Source organism: Macaca mulatta, chromosome 3 (assembly GCF_049350105.2).
Source record: "Macaca mulatta isolate MMU2019108-1 chromosome 3, T2T-MMU8v2.0, whole genome shotgun sequence".
Lineage (NCBI taxonomy): Eukaryota > Metazoa > Chordata > Mammalia > Primates > Cercopithecidae > Macaca > Macaca mulatta.
In genome coordinates this window covers 97906888-97929625 of record NC_133408.1, presented here as the reverse complement: position 1 = coordinate 97929625, position 22738 = coordinate 97906888, and the positions used below count along the sequence as shown (strand labels likewise).

The 22738-nt window shown below is 48.9% G+C and overlaps 1 protein-coding gene across 7 annotated transcripts in view; it reads right to left on the bottom strand.

Annotated features, from left to right (window-relative positions):
* Window positions 1-22738, bottom strand: part of NOD1 (nucleotide binding oligomerization domain containing 1) — a 49928-nt gene that overhangs the window by 6587 nt on the left and 20603 nt on the right. For 3 of the 7 annotated variants that reach the window (XM_001085719.5, XM_077996967.1, XM_028845900.2), the window contains 9 exons: window positions 20622-20943; window positions 19033-19207; window positions 15098-16922; window positions 12196-12279; window positions 10870-10953; window positions 10047-10130; window positions 7573-7656; window positions 5667-5750; window positions 2716-2799 (listed from right to left, as the gene is read on the bottom strand). In XM_001085719.5, the coding sequence (XP_001085719.3) occupies window positions 2716-2799; window positions 5667-5750; window positions 7573-7656; window positions 10047-10130; window positions 10870-10953; window positions 12196-12279; window positions 15098-16922; window positions 19033-19207; window positions 20622-20822 (2705 nt within the window). In that variant the 5' untranslated portion in view covers window positions 20823-20943. The remainder of the gene's footprint in view (window positions 1-2715; window positions 2800-5666; window positions 5751-7572; window positions 7657-10046; window positions 10131-10869; window positions 10954-12195; window positions 12280-15097; window positions 16923-19032; window positions 19208-20621; window positions 20944-22738) is intronic. The other 4 variants (XM_028845902.2, XM_077996968.1, XM_077996969.1 and 1 more) reach the window with 2 other exon arrangements.

Sequence of the window (22738 nt, the reverse complement as noted above, 5' to 3'; positions counted from 1 at the left end):
GCATCAAGAGGCTGTGGTATCTCCACTTCATCACAGAGTCATTCCCCGCTCCTGGCTGTTTGTAGAATAGGCTCCTGCTAAACCTGACCCCTAGAAATCCTGGCACTAACCCAAGAAGGAAGCCCTTACCAGGAAGACGAGGGCCCTATGCTGTCGTGAGTGAAGAGGACTCCCTCGAGAGAGGCAGTATCACAGAGCAGTTGCAGCTACTCTTAAACCCTCCCTCCTTACTTTTCAGCTACAGAATCTTGAAGAAATAAACGTATCTGTCTGTGCCTCAGTTGTGTCATCTGTAAAATGAGAATAACTGTAAGAGTGCCCCCCATCTACTGGGTGTGTGAGATTTCAAGAGGAGGGTGTGTATTAGGCACAGTGTCCAGGGGAAGGGAGCTGTTGTCACTCTTACTGCCCAAGCACACGGGACCACTGGTGGCTGGGCTGCAGCCAGGACCTGGTGCTCCCAGCCACACCCCACAAGGGCTAGGGCCCCTGGGTTCAGTGTCAGAGGTGATGACCTTCCCTTTCAAAAGGGACAAAAATAGAACCAGGAAGTGGGCACCGAGTTCTGTATTCAGTAACACTCTGCTGTTTTCCAGTCACCACTTAGGCTTTGTGGAAGGCAGGAAAAGCAGCCTCCAACCAAGACTTGGCAGGAGGCCAGGAAGGAGAGCACCTAATGCCCCTAAAAAGCCTGCAGTGTCCAGGCATATCCACCCACTCGGGCTGCCTTCACTAGGGCCAGTGCAGGTTGGGAATGCACAAAGCAGCCAAGACCGTCTTTCTGGCCTTGTCCTAGCTCTGCTCTCCCTAGAGAGGCTGGCCTGCACTTAGGGAATGGGATCAAATAATTTTGCAAGCTAAAAAGCAAAGAAAAACCAACATGTAGCAGAGTCTAGTCTTTTTGCAGAAATTGACAAGGTGAGTCTGAATTCATAAGAAATGCAAAGAACCTGGAATGGTCTAAACAATCTTGAGAAAGAACAAAGTAGAACTCACATCTCCTGATTTCAAAATGTACTACAAAGCTACAGCAATGGTCCTGGCATAGGAGAGACATATAAATCAATGGACCAGAACAGAGAATTCAGAAATAAACCCATACATCTACGGTCAATTGATTTTTGACAAGGGTGTCAGGGCCATTCAATAGGAAAAGATAATCTGTTCAACACGTGGTGCTGCCGGGACAGCTGGATATCCACGTGCAAGAGAATGAGGCTAACCCTCACTTTACACTATACACAAAAATCAACTCAAAATGGATTGCAGACCTGTATGTGAGGGGAAACACTTATAACACTGAACAGAAAACTTGTGTGGAGAGCTTTGCGATCTTGGATTAGGCGATCATTTCTTAGATAAGACACTGAAAGCACAAGCAACCAAAGAAAAAAAAATAGATAAATTGGATTTCATCAAAATTAAAAACTATTGGCAGGGTGCAGTGGCTTCTCGCCTATAATCCCAGCACTTTGGGAGGCTGAGGCAGGCGGATCACCTGAGGTCAGGAGTTCGAGACCAGCCTGGGCTTAAATGGTGAAACCCCATCTCTACTAAAAATACAAAACGAGACAGGCGTGGTGGCTCATGCCTCTAATCCCAACTACTCAGGAGGCTGAGGCAGAAGAATCACTTGAACCCAGGAGGTGGAGGTTGCAGAGAGCTGAGATTGTGCCACTACTTTCCAGCTTGGGTGACAAGAGCAAGACTCCATCTCAAAAAAAAAAAAAAAAAGTGAAAAACTTTTGTCCTTCAAAGGTCACTATCAAGAAAGAGGAAAAACTCCACAGAAAGAAAGAAAATACTTGCAAAACCTGTATCTAGTAAAGGTCTAGCACCCAGAATATATAGAGAAACCCTATAACTCAGCAATAAAAAGACAAACCCAATTTTAAAATAGGCAAAGGATATGCAGACATTTCTCCAAAGAAGCAATACAGATGCCCAGTAGGCACATAAAAAGACATTCAACATTGTTGTCATCAGGGAAATGCAAATCAAAACCACAATATTACTTCACACCCACTAGTATAACTAGATTTTAAAAGATGGACAATAACAAGTGTTGGTGAGGATGTGGAGAAATTGGAACCCACATACATTGCTGGTGAGAATGTAAAATAGTATATCCACTTTAGAAAACAGTTTGGTGGTTCCTCAAAAAGTTACAGAATTGCCATGTGACCCAGAAATTCTGTTCCCAGGTATATTCCCAAAAGAGATGAAAACATATGTTCACCCAAAAGCATGAACAGGAGTGTTCACAGTAGCATTATGCATCATGGTCAAAAAGTAGAAACAACCCAAATGTCCCATCAACTGATTAATAAACTGCAAAATTTCCTTAGAGTGAATTATCATTTAGCCATAAAAAGGAATGAAACATGCTAGAACACAGAGACAAAAGGTCACATATTGCTTGATTCCATTTATATGAAATGCCCAGAGTAGGCAAATCCATAGAGACAGAAAGCAGATTAGTGGTTGCCAGGGTCTGGGAAGGAGAATGATAGGGAGTGACTGCTTAATGGATACAGGGGCTTTTTGGAGTGGGGAGGGGAAGTAAAAATGTTCTAGAATTAGGTGGTGATGGTTGCACTAAAAACCTCTGAATTGTATACTTTAAGAGAGTGAATTTTACAGTATGTAAATTTTATCTCAAAAAATACTTTTGAAAAGCAACACAGTCTGAAATTCTAAGGCTCTCTGAGTTACCATAAATGCTTTAACGTCTGGTTGACTTTCAACATTTCTGCCAAACTCTCTGCCACTTCATCGTCGAGTTCATTTTGGGTCAGCCTAGAGAAAAAAAAAAAAGGAAGTATTTACTCAAGAGAGCCTACTTGGCAGACATTGTTCTAGAGTTCACAGGAGCAGGAACCCAGCCCAAGGCTCTCCAGCTACACAGATGATCACTCTGAGAACCCAGAAAACAGCCAGGCTCCAAGCCCAGCCTGTCAGCCACACGGAAGGTCAATGGGACTCATTTCTAATGCAAATCCTGTACCCAGGCTCCTGTTTCTTAGCCTGGCTACCTGTAGAGGAGCCCACCCTCCCTCCCCACTTTTGCTGAGCCCTCAGATTTCATGGAAGATGGGGGCCCACAGAAAACAAAGATGGGGGCCCACTGCCTGCTTCTCAGGTCTCCTCTAGTCCCAAGGTCCCTTGAACACCACTGACAGTGTGTTATTCCAAGTCAGTTTGAAGACCTGAAACAGCCTGCACATTAAAATGGGTTCAGTGCTTTGCTCTTAGTTAACTTGTGAGCGACCCAAGTTAAGTGACTAACAGTTCACGAAGCCTCTCAATGGCCCTTAGAACCAGAAGTGGTCTGGATAAAGCACCAAAGCTCCTCAGTGTAAATAGGTAGGACCCACTTGTGCCAGTGGACGAAAGAATCATTAGGAAGAAGAATAGAACAGAAAGAATATTTTTAAAAAATCATTCCTTGAAGGGCAGTTTGGATGTGCCTGTCCAAATTTTAAATGGGTTTCATTTTAAGACAATTAGACTTCCAGAAATTTACCCTACAGTGTGCAAGGATATACACACAAAGCTTTACACATTGCAGCATGCATTGTAGTATTATCCTAATGTAAAATCTGAACAAATTCAAATCAGAAACAACTGATGAAATACATTGCGACATCTATTCAATGGATGATGGGCAGCTAGTAGGGAGAATGAGGTAGAATGAGGAGGGAGAAGAACACAGCATTGACACCTGCTCCGGACTCAGCCTGGCAGGTTTGTATCACCCACGAGCAGGGTGACCTTGGGCAAGGGGCTTAAGTTCTTTGGGTCTGAGTTTTCTCCCTGGTGAATGTTAATAGTATAGATCGTATAGAGTGATTGTGAGGCTGAGTGAGTTAACACAGGAAAAAACTGTAGAATAACACATGGCATGCAGTCAGCACTTGAGGGCTTCTAGGTGTTGACATTACTGCTATCCATGTGATTTTGCTCTCCATGGGGCACCTGGCCATGTCTGGAGGCATTTTTGATCCTCACCACTGGGAGGTACAGGGCAGAGACGCTGCTAAACCTCCTACACAGGACAGCCCTACTGTAACAAAGAATCACTTGGACCAAAATGTCAACAGCATCAAGATTGAGAAACCCTAAAGGAAACATGTAAAATATGTGTAATCCATGATTATGATATTTTTAGAGCCACTGGTTGAATGCTATTCTATTTTGCACATCTTTGAACATACGTAGAACAAAAGTCTAGAAAGGAAAGGTTATTTTGGAAAACACGAAGGGAGGTACTTTCACTTCCTCCTTTTAGGAGGAACTTTAGGTGGTACTTTCACGTCCTCCTTTAGTGTCTTACATTTTTTCCAAAAACCATATATTACTTTTCAAAACGTTAAATGATTTTTTGAGGGGAAAGAATTTAAAATGTACTTACTGACCAGCAGGCCTAGTGTCAAAACTCTCTCCTAAAGATGACATTGTCATTATTCTCAGTAATTTAGCAAGATCAGATGAGCACTGGGCTCTGAGTAGATGATAGGGAGGGGTGTAATACAGCTCCCTCACCTAACCTGTAAGGAATTTTTTATTTCCTTTTTTTTTTTTTTGGTAGATAGAGGGTCTTGCTATATTGTTCAGGCTGGTCTCGAACTCTTGGCCTCAAGCAATCCTCCCACCTCAGCCTCCCAAAGTGCTGGGATTACAGGCGTGAGTCACTGTACCCAGCCACCTGCATGGAATTTATGATACAGGGATGTAAATAAAATTCAAATAAAGCAAAATAAAACATTAAGTGACCATAAAAAAGGGAACACCAACAAAAAACACCCTCAGGAGGCCACATCCACTTAGTAAGTGCCCTGGAGTGCAGAGAGGGTGCGAGGACTGTGGGCTTCAGGTGACAGGTGAAAGCCTTCAGAGGACTGTGGGCTTCAGGTGAGCTGGATGGAGCACAAAGGCCAAACCCTGATGTGAAGACCTGGGGAAGGAGGAGGCTGCCTGGGGGGAGGCAGGTGAAGAGGAAGAAGGGAGAAAATTTTGAGCCAAGTGCATGGAAGTTGGCCTCTGCCAAACACATGTGAAGGTATCTGAGGATACCTGGATAGCTTGCGTGGCCAGCCTTCTGGTTCTCCTGGGGCCTAGAAGGCCAAGGCCTCAGACCCAGGCTCCTGGAGCCCACTTCCCCCTCCTGTACCTGTTCATGCTTGTGGAAGTGGCTATTTTCTTCTCTAGGAGGAAATTAAGTTATCAACTTAACTGAAAGGCCTAGAGCCTTTCCAATTGGAAGATACCTTTTCTGTTAAGATTCCAGGCCATCTGCAGCCCCTGGGATAATTCCTGAGACCCAAACCCTCCAAAATGACTCTGTGCCAGGTGCAGTGGCTCACACCTGCAATTCCAGGGCTTTGAGAGGCCAGGGCGGGAGAACTGCTTGAGCCCAGGAGTTCAAGACCAGTCTGGATTACAGGAAAATCCCATCTCTACAAAAAATTTTAAAATTAACGGGCCGTGGTGGTGCGTGCCTATAGTCTCAGCTACTCGGGAGGCCAAGGCGAGAGGTTTGAATGAGCCTGGGAGGTCGAGGCTGCAGTGAGCCGAGATTGTGCCACGGCACTCAAGCCTGGACAGCAAAGCGAGACCCTATCTCAGAAAAACAAACAAACAAATGAAATGACTCGAGCTGTTACCACAGTATTTCTAGAGACGTGTTCTGCTGCAGGGCCCTCGCGAGGCTCTTTCCTCCTTCTGTGGAGACGCCGTTGGACGCAAGACTAGGAAGGAACATGCTTGGGGTGAATTATTAGAGACACATCTACATTCAATCTTAGCTTCAACATCAGAACAGCTGGGAAGCCTCTGCCTGGTCGTGGCCCCAGCCCAGACTCACTCGGGGCAGGATGCAGAAGTGCTCAGCTGCAGCAGCAGTGCCCAGGCGTTGCTGCCCCAGAGCCCACATAGAGAGCACAAGGGGAGGCCGGATGAAAAACGGGCCATCAGCACAGCCTGCTCACACAACGGTGGGCTGGGGTCGGTGCCTCAGGTTTCCGCACATGGGCAGGGGGCTGGAGAGGCCTGGCAAGCTGTGCTTCTAAAGGCTGGCCCCATCAGGGGACCCCATCTGCGAGACCTGGTGAAGTCTCTTCTGCTACTGCCCCCACCTTCTTGGACTCTTTTTCAGTGGTAGGAAGGACAGCAGCAGAGCCTTGGACATACCAAGGCCTCAAGATTTGGCCAGCAGCCTAAGCGGGGGCTGGGTAGAAGCATCCCTGTTTATAGAGAGGAAGAGTCCCTCTTTTCTAGCATCATCCTGAGGACAAGGAAGGGGCAGAAACCTGCTGGCCAGCATCTTATTAAGTTTTATCTGCACTTACGAAACCCTCCTTCTACCAGCAAGGGGCATGCAGGGATGGCTGAGGGGCTGGAAATGTCCTCTGTCTTGATGGGGGTGGTGGTTGGCTGGTGTGGGACACATGCAGAATTCACTGAGCTGAATAAATACTTAAGGTGATTCCTCAAGGATCTAGAACCAGAAATACCATTTGACCCAGCAATCCCATTACTGGGTATATACCCAAAGGATTATACATCATTCTTCTCTAAAGACACATGCACACGTATGTTTATTGCAGCACTATTTACATAGGAAAGACTTGGAACCAACCCAAATGCCCTTCAATCACAGACTGGATAAAGAAAATGTGGCACATATACATCATGGAAGTATTCCATTGCAGTCATAAAAAAAAAAAAAAAAAAAAAGAATGAGATCATGTCCCTTGCTGGGGCATGGATGAAGCTGGAAGCCATCATCCTCAGCAAACTAACACAGGAACAGAAAACCAAACACTACATGCTCTCACTCATAAGTGGGAGTTGAACAATGAGAACACATGGACACAGGGAGGGGAAAAACACACACCCGGGCCTGTCAGGGGGCGGGGGGCAAGGGGAGGGGGAGCATTAGGACAAATACCTAATGCATGCAGAGCTTAAAACCTAGATGACAGGTTGACAGGTGCAGCAAACCACCATGGCACACGTTTGCCTATGTAACAAACCTGCACATCCTCTGCATGTATCCCGGAACTTAAAGTTAAAAAAAAAGAAGAGGCCGGGCGTGGTGGCTCAAGCCTGTAATCCCAGCACTTTGGGAGGCCGAGACAGGCGGATCACAAGGTCAGGAGATCGAGACCATCCTGGCTAACACAGTGAAACCCCGTCTCTACTAAAAAATGCAAAAAAAACTAGCCAGGCGGGTTGGCGGGCGCCTGTAGTCCTAGCTACTCGGGAGGCTGAGGTAGGAGAATGGCGTAAACCCGGGAGGCGGAGTTTGCAGTGAGCTGAGATCTGGCCACTGCACTCCAGCCTGGGCGACAGAGCAAGACTCCGTCTCAAAAAAAAAAAAAAAAAAAAGAAGAAGAATGTGCTTTACTAGATGGCCTCTTATGCATCAAAAAAAGGTTTGACAAGAGTAAGGAAAATCACACATGCAAATCCCTCTTCTATTAGGAGTGCCAATCACTCTTCCCCAGCAAACCTAGGGCAGCTAGGAGGGACCAGGTTGGCCCCTGGAGACAGCAGGGCCACAGTTACCTCAGGGTGGTCAAGCTGGGGTGGTTCCGCAGAGCCTCTGCGAAGGCTTTTGCTCCTTCATCCCCAACTTGATTGCCCCACATCCTGAAGGAGAAGACAAGATAGTGAATGTTAGCTCCCCCAAAAACAGCCACGCTCACCCCTCCTTTTTTGCCAATGGCCACAGCTCAGTTCCTACTCAACAGACAGATGTTTGTGCCCAGTCCCTGGATCTGTGGCCTGGACACTAATTCCTCACGCTGGCCTCTGAGTGGGCTGCTCTGGATTTCAAATTCAAGGAGTGATGCAAGACCGAAGAGCAGGGGAAGCCTTGTGAACAGAGGCCATCGGCAAGGGGCACAGTTAGACACTGAGCCCCACCGCGAGCTTCGGAGAGCTGTCAGCCTGGGAGCCTGAACTCATGAGACGAAGCACTTGCATGTCTCCTATGGAGAACAGAGGTCTGCAGAGGCCTGGAGGGAAGGCCGTGTGCAGGTGCTGGGTTCCCAGCAACTGCTCAACTCTGGGCAGGGTCAGAGACATTCCTGAAGACATGGTCTTCCAGGAGACAAAGAGCAGGAAGTACCTTCAGAAACCCTATCAGTAATGTTCCTGTCACATAAAGAGGATGTTACCCAACTAAGCTCTGTGGCTGTGGCCATCTTGGTGGAGAGCTGCAGCAATAAAGCTGTATTCTCTCCCCTACAGCAGATCCGGAGAGGCTCTGGCTAAAACAGTCTGCATGGTAAGATGGTGGTCTCCTGACCTGGCTCTGCCATCTGCTACCTGTGCGGACTTCGGGAAATTATGTAGTCTCTTGGATCTCAGTCTCTCGTCTATAAAATGGGGATAATTAGAGCATTCCCTCGTGGAGTTGTTGTGAGGATTCATTGAGTGAACAGATGCAAAGCACTTATAACAGTGTGTGGTTCGCACAAAGTGTTGGTTGTTCCCAATAGGATCAGCATGCACTGTCGACACACAACAAAGCAAGTTCATGTGGCCCACTCACAACACAATGGCGGCTGCCTCAACAACACGTTCGCACCAAGCAAACTACCTGCTTACACCATTCCAGGAATGGCTTGTTGGAACCCAGAATAAGCGTTTTCAGTGTTTTGCTTAAATATATGTATTTACTATACAACTGAATGGCATCACATTTTTAATAAAGTGGAAAGCTACTCAAGGCATGAGATGAAGTGAAAAGGCAAGGATAAAACTCTGTACATACAGTCTGACCCCTACTATATTTTTTTAAAGTAGTACAAAGAGAGAGAGGAAGAAAGAGAAAGTGAGAGAGCTTAACTGAGCTTAAATGTTAACAAGAATTATTTTCTGAGAAGATCATTTGTATTATTTTTCATAGTTTCCAAGTACAATTACCTGTGTTCCTTTTATAATCCAATAAAAATTATAACGATACAAAAAGCTTTAAAAAGCCTCAAGAATCAAAACCACAATGAGACACTACCTCACACTCATTAGGATGGGTACTGTCAAAAAGAGAAAATAGCAAGTGTTGGCAAGGATGTGGAGAAACTGGAATGCACTGTTGGTGGGAACGTAAAATGGTGCTGCTGCTGTGGAAAACACTATGATGATTCTTCAAAAAATTAAAAATTACCATGGGATCCAGCAATCCCACTGCTGGATATATGCCCAAAAGAATTGAAGGCAGTCCCTTGAAGAGATATTTGTAGGCCCATGTGCACAGCAGCATTATTCACAATAGCCAAAGCATAGAAGCAAGCCAGTGTCTGTTCTTGGAGAATGAGTAAACAAAACATGGCAAAGCCACACAATGGAATATTACTCAGCCTTAAAAAAGAAGGAAATCCTGGCCGGGCATGGTGGCTTATGCCTATAATCCCAACACATCAGGAGACCAAGGTGGGTGGATCGTTTGAGGTCAGGAGTTTGAGACCAGCCTGGCCAATGTGGTGAAACCTTGCCTCTACTAAAAATACAAAACTTAGCTGGGATCGGTGGCGGGTGCCTGTAATCCCAGCTACTCGTGTGGCTGAGGTGGGAGAATTGCTTGAACCCAGAAGGTAGAGGTTGCAGTGAGCCGAGATCATGCCACTGCACTCCAGCCCAGGCAACAGAGTGAGACTCTGTCAAAAAAAAAAAAAAAAAAAGGAAATCCTGTCCCATGCTTCAGCGTGGATGAACCTTGAGGACATGATGCTAGTGAAATCAGCCATTCCCAAAAGGCAAATACTGTATGATTCCACTTACATGAGGAAAAGTAGTCAAAACCATAGAGAGAGTAAGTAGAAGGGTGGCTGCAAGGGGCAGGGGAGAGGGGACCGGGGAGTTATTGCTTAATGGGCACGGTTTCAGTTTTGCAGCATGGTGAAAGCTCTCCACTGTCTCTCCCCAACAGCGAGCCCCAACGGTCCTTCTGGTATACGGATGTGTGAAAAGAACAGCAGGGGCCCATATACACACACAGCAGGTTGTACCACATACTTCCGCCCCCTTCTACTCACCCAACGTCAGAGATTGATTTGCTGTTCTTCACAGCCAGGGCGAGACACTTCCCTCCTTCACTCGTTATTTTGTTTTTTCCCAGTCTGCAGAGAGAGTCACACACAGTCAGCCTCCAGCTATGCAGGGGTTCCAACGTGGGCCACCCTCCTCCCCACCACAGAGCCCCTTCCAGCCCCATCTTGGGAACTGTGCACTTTCTTCTGGGATCCACAGGAGCCATGCCCTGGGCCTCCTGTCGGGGAGGGACCTGAAGCCCTGGGGACAGTCAGTTAGGGTTCCTCTCCAGGAGATGGCCCACAGTCTCTGCAAAAGCTCGGGGACCTGAGCCCTCCCTGGGGTCCTCTTAAGTGACCTCAGCAGCATCACTGACTTCCCTTGGGAGACCTGAGAGGTCCCACTTTGACTGCCAAGGGTTAAGGTATGTGGCCACTGTCAGGGCAGGACCAGAGGCTCCAAACCTGGCACACTGTCACCCCCTGGGCAGGGCACATCTACAGCAGGGCAAGGGCCCAAGCTCTTGCAACCAGACAGGAAACTCCCTTGGGGCAAAAAGACCAGCAGAAAGGGTGAGAGTTAGTCCTTTCTTCGGGCCAGTAGTTACTGAAATCAAAATGCCAACCTTTCCCCCTACCAACGACAGGTGGCCCTTCCAGAATCCAAGCCTCACGGATCACACAGAGGTATCCTTATCTGACCAACATGGCCCTGGGACAAGTGGAAGGCTTTAGGATGAAAGCTCTTTATCGTGACATGTAATCTTTGAACAACAGAAGGGGGTGACCAAGAGAAGATACTAAGGAACCTGGTGCCTACCCCACTTACTTAAGGTGTGTGAGGCCTTTGCATTCATCCAGGATTTTGGTGACGTACCTGGCTCCGACATCGGTGATCTGGTTGTTGTATAAACTTCAAGAGAAAGCACAGCCATGAGACTTTCTGGCTCCTGATGTCATTTTAATAGCCCCTATTTTTTGAAGCATGTGCTGTCTACTGATTTCCAAAGTCTGGGTTGAAAGGGGAACACACAGGCACCAGAGTTCAGGGCTCTGAGGTCTCACAGCCCAGGTTCAATCCAGCTCCACTACTTTCCCCAGCTTTATGGCCTGAGACAAGTCACCTCACCTCTCTGTGCCTCAGTTTCTCCATCTGTAATACAGGGGTAATGATGATAGCCCCCTTGCAGGGTGGTTCTGAGGATCTTAGGACATAACGCAAAGCCCTGGTGCATGAGTGCGCAGTGACTGGCAGGTGGTGGGTATTTACAACTAAGATTACATTGAGCAACTTGAGAAGAAAAGATTCTGAATATTGAAACTCTTGATGTCTACCTTTCAGCCATCTCACCACTCAATGCCAATTCAATAATACAGCAGATGGAAGTTGAAAGGCAGCTAAGCTCAGGCTTCCAGGGTTCCACAGCCACACAGAGCCCTGGAGCCGAGTGTGGCCTGGGGTCGTTTGCATCCATGTCCTCATTCACATTGAAGGCCACTGAGGCCCCAAGAAACTGAACAACTGCTCCAGCTTGCAGAGCCACCAGAGGTGTGGGGCTGGCCCTCAATCCCTTGTCTCAGGCTCCAAAACCTCAAAGGCTCTGAACGCCCAGAGTTTCTCACAATTCTTTTGGCAACTGATGTGGAGCTATTTATAGTCTTTCTTACCACACTTGGTTTGACTGTTTCATCCATTCTGCGAGAGAAATATGAGTGTTTGAAAATGGGGCACTGCCGTAGACCCATGTGGCCACATCAGGCTGCAGCATGCACTCAGAATCCCCTTTCAGGTCTTGCCCCAAAGGCTCTGGATGAGGGATTCTGGACCCAAAATAGTCCAGACTAATATGTAAACAGGATTCTAACATTTATTCAACATATCCCCTTATATTCTCTTTGCATCCCCCAATAACCAGTTGTAAACTTTCTTGCCTATACTGGGATCCCAATTTTATAGGTTAGGAGGCTGAGGCTCAGCAAGACTTCATGACTGGCCGAGCCACAAAGAGAACCCAGGACTCTCAACTCCTAGGCCAGTGCCCTCCCCAGCCCTGGGCCATCCATGCGGATCATCCAGAGACCCACAGGAATGTGAATTCCCTGCAGCTCTGTATATTACTAGGTAGTTAGCACAGTGTTCTGGAGAAAGACATACCCCAAATATGTCACAATTTTGTATTTGGTCAGCTCTTCGCTTAGCACCTTTACCCCACCGTCAGTGATCTGGTTTACGCTGAGTCTGAAACAAACAGCAAAAAAATTACGAGTCAGGGTAGGCACTCATTATGAAGGATCATTAATCTTACAAAGATCCAGAAACCTTCAGGCCCTGGAGTTTTCCCCAGTATAGACGGCCCTGGAGAATGACTGCAGCAATCAGCCAAATAGCCCCTTACAAAGCCTGGCCAACGTGGGGCCACCAGACCCGTCCTGCACCAGCCCATAGGTGAGGCTGCAGCACAGCCCCTGGCTCCTCACATGACCATGAGGGACACAGGGAGGACACGTGAGGCCAGCCACCTCTGACATCCACCCTTTGCGTGTGGCCTATGTGTCAGCCAGACCCTATACCTGGTTCTCATATGGTGGGCATGGGTTTGGAAACATCAGGGGCTGCTTTTAGTGGTTATGACTGGAGGAGGGAGTGCCCTGTCATCTTGCGGGCAGGGCCAGTGATGTTAGGTGTCCTGCAAAATGCTGGACAGGTCTCACAAGAACTGTTGCACCCAAAATGCCAACAGCCTCCCCCCATCCAGAAACACATGGGCTAACCCTGACTTGTCACTGGAAAAGGCTATGGGTCCTTTTGTCAAAGGAGACTGCTCATGTCATTCTGTAAAGTGTCGGACAGCAAATATTTTAGGCTCTGGGGGCCATGTGGTCTCTGCCACAACTACTCAACTGTGTAGTGTGAAGCAGCCAGTAAGTAAATAAATGGGTATGGCTGTGTTCCAACAAACCTTTACTTACAAACACAAGCCATGGGCCCAGTTAGACCCACAAGCTGACCTTGATAACAAGTAAAATGCTGAACAATGAAAAGCTTGATGTTTAGGCCACATCAAAATGATCAAGTCAGACACTCTGGACCCTTCCCCTCAGAGTCCCCAGCTTGGGCTGGGAAATAGTGTGCATGTACACGGCATGGCCAGCCCAAGATAGCACAGGCTAGTGGACATTCCCAATATCTATATTTTCTTAGCAATAGACTCCCCCATCTTTTAGCTGGGCCCATCTGATTAAGTTCTGAAATACTATTGCCCATACTATTAAGTTCTGAAATCGAAGCAGCAGTATAATTAGTAATAGACAATAAGTGTTCTTAAAACTTTGAGGCATGCCCTCGATCTTCGCCCTTGCTTCTTACTGAGCGCCAGAGTGTCGACTAGATGGCTGGAGTCTGAGCAGCCCTCTTGGGCCAAGATGTGAAAGCCAGGTAGTGAGGATGGCAGAGCAGCAAGGCAGAGAGAGCCTGGACTCCGGAGGGTCATGGAGATTCCATAGCAGTCCCGAACTACCTACCTCTAGACTTTTACATGAAAGAAATAAGTTTGTAAGTCACCAAGATTTGGGGTTTTCTCTCTCAGCTAAAATTAATCCTAACTGACGCAGCCAGAGAGCTGAGCGTGCTTCCCGTGGTTACCCATACCCTATGCTTTCCTACAAGCTGCTTTTTCTCTCACTGGTGTGAAGGAAAGCTTCACCTGGGGACAGTAGGAAGGGCAGGGCCACCACACTGGTGTGAAGTTTCCCATTTAAAAGATGGACAGAGGGGCCAGGCACGGCGGCTCATGCCTGTAACCATAGCACTTTGGGAGGCCGAGGCGGGCGGATCACCCGAGGTCAGGATTTCGAGACTAGCCTGGCCAACAAGGGGAAACCTATCCTACTAAAAATACAAAAACCTTAGCCGGACATGATGGCGTGTGCCTGTAATCCCAGCTACTCAGGAGGCTGAGGCAAGAGAATCGCTTGAACCCGGGAGGCGAAGGTTTCAGTGAGCCGAGATTGCACCACCGTACTCCAGCCTGGGCAACAGAGCAGGACTCCATCTGGGGCGGGGGCAAAAAACAAGATGGACAGAGCGTAGCACTGAGTGTGAGACTGCCTAGGGCTACAGAGGGAGAGTCACTGGCTGAGAGTACAGAGAACAGACTGCAGGTTTTCTAATTCCCAGGCTAGGGCAGCCTTCGGCCCCCTGCACCCCATGTCCCCATGCAATTTACACTCTGACATTGGTGTGACAGGCACTGGGAGTCAGTTCTAAACCCCTACTGCTCTTCAGAAATGCATGAGTCAAGTAATGGTGAATTTAACCCCCTGTAGAAATTTACAAGGTTTATTTTACACAGGAAATGCTAATAGAAGAAAACAGACTGGCCTCTGTTTCCCCTAAACTATGGAACAGGAAAACAACTACGAGTTAGCATTTTAGCTGAGATCTCTAGCAGTGCGAAGGGCTGCTGGCTTTGATCACAGAAAGTCACCAATGCCAACTGGCACAAGGTCTGCTTTCTCTGCAGTAATAAAAGCTCCCATATTCCAGAAACTTTTTGAGGGCTATCTCGGAGCCTTACATTAATCTTAAAAGGAAGGTTCTTTATGCATTCTGGCACTACCATGTCTGAGCTGTGTGACCTAAAGCAAGCTATTAACTTCTCTGTGCCTCCACTTCCTCATCTGCCAAAATAGAGACAATAATAGTACCTAAGTTACAGGGTTGTAAAGAGCACTCCATTGGTGATATTTGTAATGCACTTCACCCATTCTCAATTAACATTGGTTCTTGTGGCCATAATTGACAGGATTATGAGCATTTTCTTTTTCCAGATGAGGGCACGAAGGCTCTGAGAGTTAAGCACTTTCTTCAAGGGCACCCAGCTGTGGCTGATCCAGGTCCACCTGCCCTGAAGCTTTGCACCTTGCCCTCCGCCCCGCTGAGAGAGAAAAGGTCTGGACATTCCAAGGCCCCTGGTCATGAGTCCTACAGGATCCTGGTGCCCCCTGAGCCTGGCCCGCCCGGCCCACCTGCTGCTCCCCTTGCCTGGCGGCCTCACCTGATAACGGTGAGGCGGCTGAAGCAGGGCCGCAGCTCCCGCACGCCGTAGTCGTTGAGATTGTTGTTGTCCAGGTCTAGGGCCAGCCGCTTGGGGAAGTGATGCAGGACGAAGGACAGGGCGCTGCAGTCGGCCGAGCAAGCATTGCAGTAGGTCAGCTTGAGGTAGTTGGCGCAGATGCCCCTGGCCGCCAGCTGCCCCACCTTCTGGCTCTGCGTCTCATAGATGCAGCGCAGCATCCAGATGAACGTGGGCATGGCCTGCACCTGGTTGAAGCTTTCGACCTGAACTCGGGGCAGGCTCTTCAGATAGCCCCTCAGGCTGGAAAACAGGTGTGCCCACAGGGCCTTGCGCTTCCTCCTCAGGGCCGCCGCGGGCACCAGGTGCCGCAAGAGCTTCTGTTTGGCTTTGGACAACAGCCCGCACAGGAAGAGGTTGGTGAACTGGAAGTGATCCTTGTTCTTGAAGAGGTCTTCCCGTGATGGACTGCTGCCCCGCAGGCACTGGAACGGGAGGAAGGGAGGATAGCAGGATGCGGCCGCTGCCCCCCCAGGGGGCATCCACTCCTGGAAGAACCTGAGCAGCTCCCGAGTGCCCACCCTGTCGTCCAGCACAAGGAAAAAGGCTGTAAAGAAGGCCTGGAGGGTGAGATGGAAAAACTCATAGGACTGCTGGTCGCCCCCGGGACCCAGCTCCGGCAAAGCCCGCAGGAAGCCCAGCTGCATGTCTCCCTCCTGCAGCCCGGAGGCCTCCACTTCCTCCTGGGTGAAGACAAAGAGGCTCCTCTCCATGCCCCGGTGGGCCAGCTGCCCCAGCGAGCACAGAGTGTCCCGGCCGGCGCGGAGGGTCTCCACCGGGCTGCGTGTGTTCCGCTGCACCAGGCTGCTGGGCTGCATCCTGTTCAGGTGGACCTCAGTGACCAGCAGGAAGACGTCCGTCAGGGTCATCATGCAGTTGGGTAGCTGTGGTGAGCCTTCGAAGGCGGCACGGAAGTGCTGGAAGCACCGGAAGATGATCCAGCAGAAGAGGGGCACAGAGCACAGGCTGCAGAGGTTGGGGTTGGCCTCCAGCTGGCTCAGCAGGTGGTCCTGCAGAGCCCGCTCGGGGAACATCTTCCTGGCATAGGCGCGCAGGTGGCTGGGGGAGAAGCCCCGGAGAAGCACCTTCTTCCGCAGGAACTGGCGCGGGACCTCGATGCCTGTGCGGGCCGTGAGCAGCTTGCTAGCCCCCTTGAGCAGCTTCCCGCTGAGCAGGTTGGCCAGCAGGACCAGGGGGTGGGCAGGCTCCCAGGGGCAGGAGCTGTCAGGCACGCGGCTCAGGTCCAAGTCCGAGTGCAGCTCGTCCAGGCCGTCAAAGGTGAAGAGGGCCACATGGGGGAAGCGCAGCAGAAAGGCGAACACCTCCTCGGGGTCCTGCTCCGGGTAGCAGTAGTGCTTGAAGAGCAAGTCCTGCAGACACAGCCTGTCACTTTCCCTGAAGCAGCTGAACATGCGGCAGCGAAAGTGAAAGAAGAATTTGACCCCTGCGTCTAGCCGGCCCGTGGCCCAGAGGCTCTGCAGCCGCTGTAGCAGCATGGACTTGCCCACCCCAGCATCGCCCAAGATGAAGATGGTCTCGCCCTGCTCATTGAGGATGCCGGTGGTGTGGTCCAGGAGGCAGGCCAGGCTGTCCAGGCTGCCCAGGCTCTCATTGCTGAAGCTGACCAGCTCCATGATGGTGTCCATGTAGATCTCCTCCAGCAGCAGCTCCTCCTTTTGGGCATAGCACAGCATGAACTTGGAGTCACGGCCCAGGTGGTGTTGCAGCTGTTGAGTGTACCTGCTCACTGGAGGGCACGGCAGCAGAGTGAGAAGGAGAGAGGCAGAAACAGCATCAAACGGAGGTCTCAAAGAGGAGAGGTGAGTGCATAAACAAAATTCACAACCTGGACCCTGAGGCCAGTGCAGCCACTCCTCAGATGCAGACCTGGGGAGCATCACAGAGCCAGCATTCCTGACCCTGAGGGTCCTGGGCTTCCATCCCTCTGCTTGACCTCAGATTTAGCCAGAGAGGAGGTGACAGACTTCGACTGGGATCAGTGTCTGAGACAGGCCACCCTTATTCCTCTGCATGGTGTCATCATCGAACTGCAGTTAAACGCTGAAGCCCCTCACACTTGAGGGCCAGGTCAGATGGCCATGCTGGCCCTCCTCCACCAACACCGCTTTTTTGTTGTTGGAGATAGGGTCCTGCTCTGTCACTCAGGCTAGGGTGCAGTGGCCCAATCATAGCTTACCGCAGTCTCAAACTCCCAGGCTCAAGCAATCCTCCCACCTCAGCCTCCCAAGTAGCCAGGACCACAGGCATATGCCACCACGCCCAACTAATTTTTGTGTTTTTTGTAGAGATGGGGTCTCGCCATGTTGCCCAGCCTGGTCACAAACTCCTGGGCTCAAGCGATCCGCCCGCCTCGGCCTCCCAAAGTGTTAGGGAGTGTTATATATTCATCAATAATTTTTAGTAAGTTTACAAAGTTGTGCAAACCTCACCACAGTCCAGTTCTAGAACATCACCATTTTCCCAGTTTTCTGGAGCCTATTTGCAGCCAATCCCTGGGCCATAGGCATCTACTGATATGCTTTGTCTATAGATTTACCTTTTCTGGACCTTTCATATAAACAGAATCATACAATATGTAGTCTTTTGTGTGAGGCTGCTTGTAGAGTGAATTACGCTTTAAAAGCTAATAAAGTAGCTGGCTAATGGAACCAACAGAGAAGTCTTTCAAAAGAATGATTCCTCATGGGAATATTTTCCTTTTTTTTTTTTTTTTCATGCGGGAAGGACATAAGGGGAGGCAGAAAGGAGCAGACAGAGTCAGAAGCTGGCAGTGGCTGGCAGGCACCTGCAGGGGCCGTGGAAGCCGGAGCCTAGCCCTGACACTCTGCCGGCTGGCCTTGTTTCCCCTAAGCACACACCTGTCTTGTGCTTCTGTTTCCAATGACATATTGGATTCTTTAAAAGGCAGGATTTGGGACCTTGGTGCTGGTATGTTACCAACAGCTGTCTCAAAGTGGAGAGTTCAAAAGCAGAGAAAGAAGACTCCTGCCACCGAGCAGATCCTGGCCCCAATGATATGTTCTCATGTGCCTTGGACTGCCACTGTGCTGACTGCCATTTGCAAGGACACATTTGTGAGACTGCTGACTGGTGGTCTCTTCCAGCAGACTTGAAGCTCCCTGAGGGCAGGAACCCTATCTGTGTTTGCTCACCACTGTCTCCCTGACATTCAGCACAGGGTAGGGTCTTGGCATGTGGTGGGTACAGCAAAAAATACTTATTGAACGAATCAGTTAACTAATGGGGTCTCCCATGGTTCTTTGGAAATAAGGACTGGCACCCAAGGGTGACAGAATACCTTGCTTAGAATCAAAACTGGCAAGGCTTTTTAATTTTTTTCTTTCCTTTTTCAGAGACAGGGTCTCACTCTGTCACCCAGGCTGAAGTGTAGGGGCACAATCACAGCTCGCTGCAGCCTCAGACTCCTGGGCTCAAGCAGTCCTCTTGCCTCAGCCTCCCGAGTAGCTGGAACTACAGGTGTGTGCTACCATGTCCAGCTAAAGATTTTTTTTAAAGAAAAAAAAATACAACCTTGAATTTGTGCAACCATTAAAATGTCTACATATGTCAGAATAGGAAGAAAGCAAGTGGTTAGAACAGAGGCCATTCTCACACTTCCACAGGCCCTTCTATAAACCAGACCATCAAGGTGTGGGCAGTTCAATAGCAGCCACCTGGGCTGCACTTGGGTGACAGGGTTCCACTGTTCCTTTCTAAACTCAAAGTAGCACCTGGGCCTGCTTCCTGAGGTGGCACTCAGGGCTGGCCCAGCCATTACCAAACCCCAGGGCCCTGCTTGCACTGGTGCCTGCAGTCTCGCTGGGGCTGACTCCTACCTGGGTCAGTGTTGACCACGACTTTGCTCTGAATGAGCAGGGAAGGGGAGAAGCCGATCTCCAGCAGCCAAGGCCTGAGGTCCACGTAAGCATCTGCGAGTTGCTGGAGCAAGTAGAGGAAGAACTCGGATACCTCTTCACCCTTGCTCTGTACCAGGTCCAGAATTTTGCGGACCTGGAGGCGACACAAGCATGAGGGCCCGGGCTGGCATGAGAGGCATCCTCCTACCATAAGGACCCTCAGGCAGGCTCAGGGCAGGGCTCTGAGTTCTTACTACAGCCGGTAGCTATGCCATCCCCCCAGCTGCTGTGACAGTCAACATGTTGGAGCCCTAAAATCTGAAAAATGACCTCCTGAGCAAGAAATAAAACCACCCAGCTCTAAGGAACCAGGAGGCTTCCATGAGCCGAAAAATAAAAAGGACAGACAAGTAGCTATGGAATTCTCTCCCTCCTTTTCCCTTTTTTTTTTTTTTTTTTTTTTTTTTTAGACAGAGTCTCACTCTGTCACCCAGGCTGGAGTGCAATGGCACAATCTTGGTTCACTGCAACCTCCACCTCCCAGGTTCAAGGGATTCTCCTGCCTCAGCCTCCCAAGTGGCTGGGATTACAGGCGCCCGCCACCACACCCGGCTAATTTTTGTATTTTTATTAGAGACGGGGTTTCACCATGTTGGCCAGGCTGGTCTCAAACTCCCGACCTCAGGTGATCCATCTGCCTCGGCCTCCCAAAGTGCTGGGATTACAGGCATGAGCCATGGTGCCCAGCCTTCTCCTTGTCCCTCTTAACCTGACACAACTGGCGTGCAGGAATGAGAGTGGAGAGGGGAGAGCTACCCCTTGGGCATAATGAGGTGGGCACCTGGGCCACACAGCAGGAGGGTGACAGGCCATACGTTAAAAACGGCTTTTTTTCTTGTTAAAAATGTAGGAAAACAAACCAAGAGAAGAGAACAAAGCACACGAGTGTGCTACTGCTTCCCCCAGAAACAGTCCTGGTCTCTTCTGAATCCCAGCGGGGTCATGTCATAAACGGGTTGTGTCATTCCTCTAACCAAGAAGGAATTTGTGGTCTCCATTTTATTTTTCAGGAGATAACGCAAAACTTCAGTGAAAGTAAGGGCTGTTAAGGCGCCCCACAGTGGAGCGGGGAAGATCCTTCAATGTGGACCCACCGTGGGATGTCATCATTCCTGAACCTAAGGCGGTTCCCCTCCGAGTCTCACCCAGCAGCGAGCACCCTCCGGTCTTCAGAGGCACTGAACGAACATCGCTGCTGGGATGCTTTTATGCTTATGTTCTTTTTTCCCTCCTAATTTAAAGAGGATCCAAAAATGAAGTGTCTGAGAACCAATACACACAGCAATGAGAACTGAGATGTCAGGGTTTGCTCCAGACACAAACACAGGAATGAAAGACCTGATTGTGCAACCTGCTAACCCAGGCATTTGTGTGCTATTAGTACCCCAAAGTGCAGCCCTGCCCCCTGGACTAAACTCCCACGCTCTTCATTCAGATCAGCAGGGAGAGGCCTCTTCCAGCTCCCTGGGTCCACACAATGACCATGCCCATCCCTGTCCCCGGGGCACCTTGTCGGGCTGGGTGGGGCAGGCACACACAATCTCAGCGTCTTCGGTGGAGAAGTAGTCATTCTTCAGTAAGTTGTCCACCAGACACTGAGTGTTGCGGATGCAAGTGACCAGAAGTTCCCGGTTGCTTTTCAGTAATTGAATGTGGGGATGAGACTCTGATGGGATTATTTCCATCTCACTGTGGCCCTGCTCTTCCATAGTTAAAGTAGCAAGTGGCTACTTTTCCCAAATTCATCTTCGGCTGCGTGTGTCCTCCCAGCAGTAGGGCAATCAGGATTCAGGCCCTGCCCTCCAGGGCCCCTGCTACTCTGTGCATCCCCTGAAGAGACCAATGATATCATCAGCAAAGCAAAAGCTAAAGAAAGAGCCCACCCCACCTCCCACTGGTCCTGGGTTTCTCTACCTAGAGCAGGAAGGAGCTGTGCTTAAGATCTTTATCTGGCCAGGCAAGTTGGCTCATGACTGTAATCCCAGTGCTCTGGGAGGCTGAGATGGGCAGATAGCTTGAAGTAAGGCCAGTAGTTTGAGACCAGCCTGTGCAACATAGTGAGACCCCCATCTCTCAAAAAATAAAAAAATTAGCCAGGCATAGTGGCGCACACCTGTAGTCCTAGCTATTGGGGAGGCTAAGGCAGGGGGATTGCATGAGCACAGGAGTTCAAGGCTGCAGTGAGCTATTATCACAGCACTGCACTCCAGCCTGGGTTACAGAGCAAGGTCCTGTCTGCAACAAAACTTTTATCTTAGATGCATTAAAGAAAAAAAAATCATAATTTAATTGTTTGTGCTTGAGGGTTACATCACTAGAGTAGGTGACCAGAGATAGCCAACCCTTTTTTATTTTTAAATCAAAACTTCTTCATTATTACTATAAAGCAAAAGTGTGCTTCGATCGTAGACTGAGATAGAGATGGAAAGGTGTATTATTTTACATAATAAGGTTAACAGGGCTTGGAGGTTTCTGCATTCCCCAAGCAGGGAACAGGCCCAGAACTGAGAAAGAAGGACCTGTGAGGTTTGGTGGGAGACAGGGTCTCAGCACAAAATAGCCTAAGGAGAGAGACAACTGCATGAAGTCTCCTGTGGTAGCCAGAGCCAAGGAACTTGGGGACAGTGATGTCTCAGTCACTGTTGCCCATTTTGGTTTGTGCTATAACCTCTTCCCCTGTGTCCTTGACCTTCAGCAAAGTCTGTTATACACAAGCACCCTGGGGAAGGAGGGAGAAGCAATGGCCCCATGTGGCATGAAGCGGGACAGAGGGAGGACAGAGGTGCAGGAGGAAGAGGGAGAGTCGGCACGGAGTTCCCGGGATTAGATTCCCAAGAGAGGCATCTCTCTGGAAACCCTTGAAAACAAGTGCTGAGTTTCTTGTCTGGGTAGGAACAGGGACCCAGGCTATTTTATTTGGGCATTAAAAAACACTTGGGTTTATCTGAGTTATCCCAAAATTGAACTCACTACCTTCCTTATAACAGTAACAGCAAATAATAATAATAATTTTTTTTTTAAATCCCACAGAAGACCCTTCAGCCTCTTCTCGTCCAGGCATACTTGCATGTGCAAAATGATCTTGGAAGCGGAAAGGCCTGGAATTGGCCACTTTGTCGTTTGTCTAGGCAGGAAAACCCATGCATTTCACAGAGAGAGTTTAAAAAAAAAGTTTTTTTATAGTTCAAAAAAAAGTTCATAGATCTTTTAACACTATCAACATCATTAATATGTTTCACAAGCCACATCTGTTAACATTCAGGTCTAGTGGTTCTCAATTTTTTTTCCACCAAGGGCACATGAGTCTCCTGCTCTTTGACACGCTTCCATGTTTTCTTTTTTTAACCTATCAAATGCCAGATCCCACACAATAGCTTTCTTTTTAGAACCCAAATGATAGCGCAAGAAAGAGTACAATTTAAAATTATCAGCAACAGAAGGGCAAGAGATCCCCACCAAAAAAATTTAAAGGAATGAAAATATTGGTTATTGTTCCAATAAAAGTTATTAAATGCTAATCCAGCCTTTTCTCCTTTTTCTTTTTTTCTTTTTTTTTTTTTTTTTGGCAGAGTCCCACTGTGTGGCCCAGGCTGGAGTGCAGTGGCACAATCTTGGCTCACAGCAA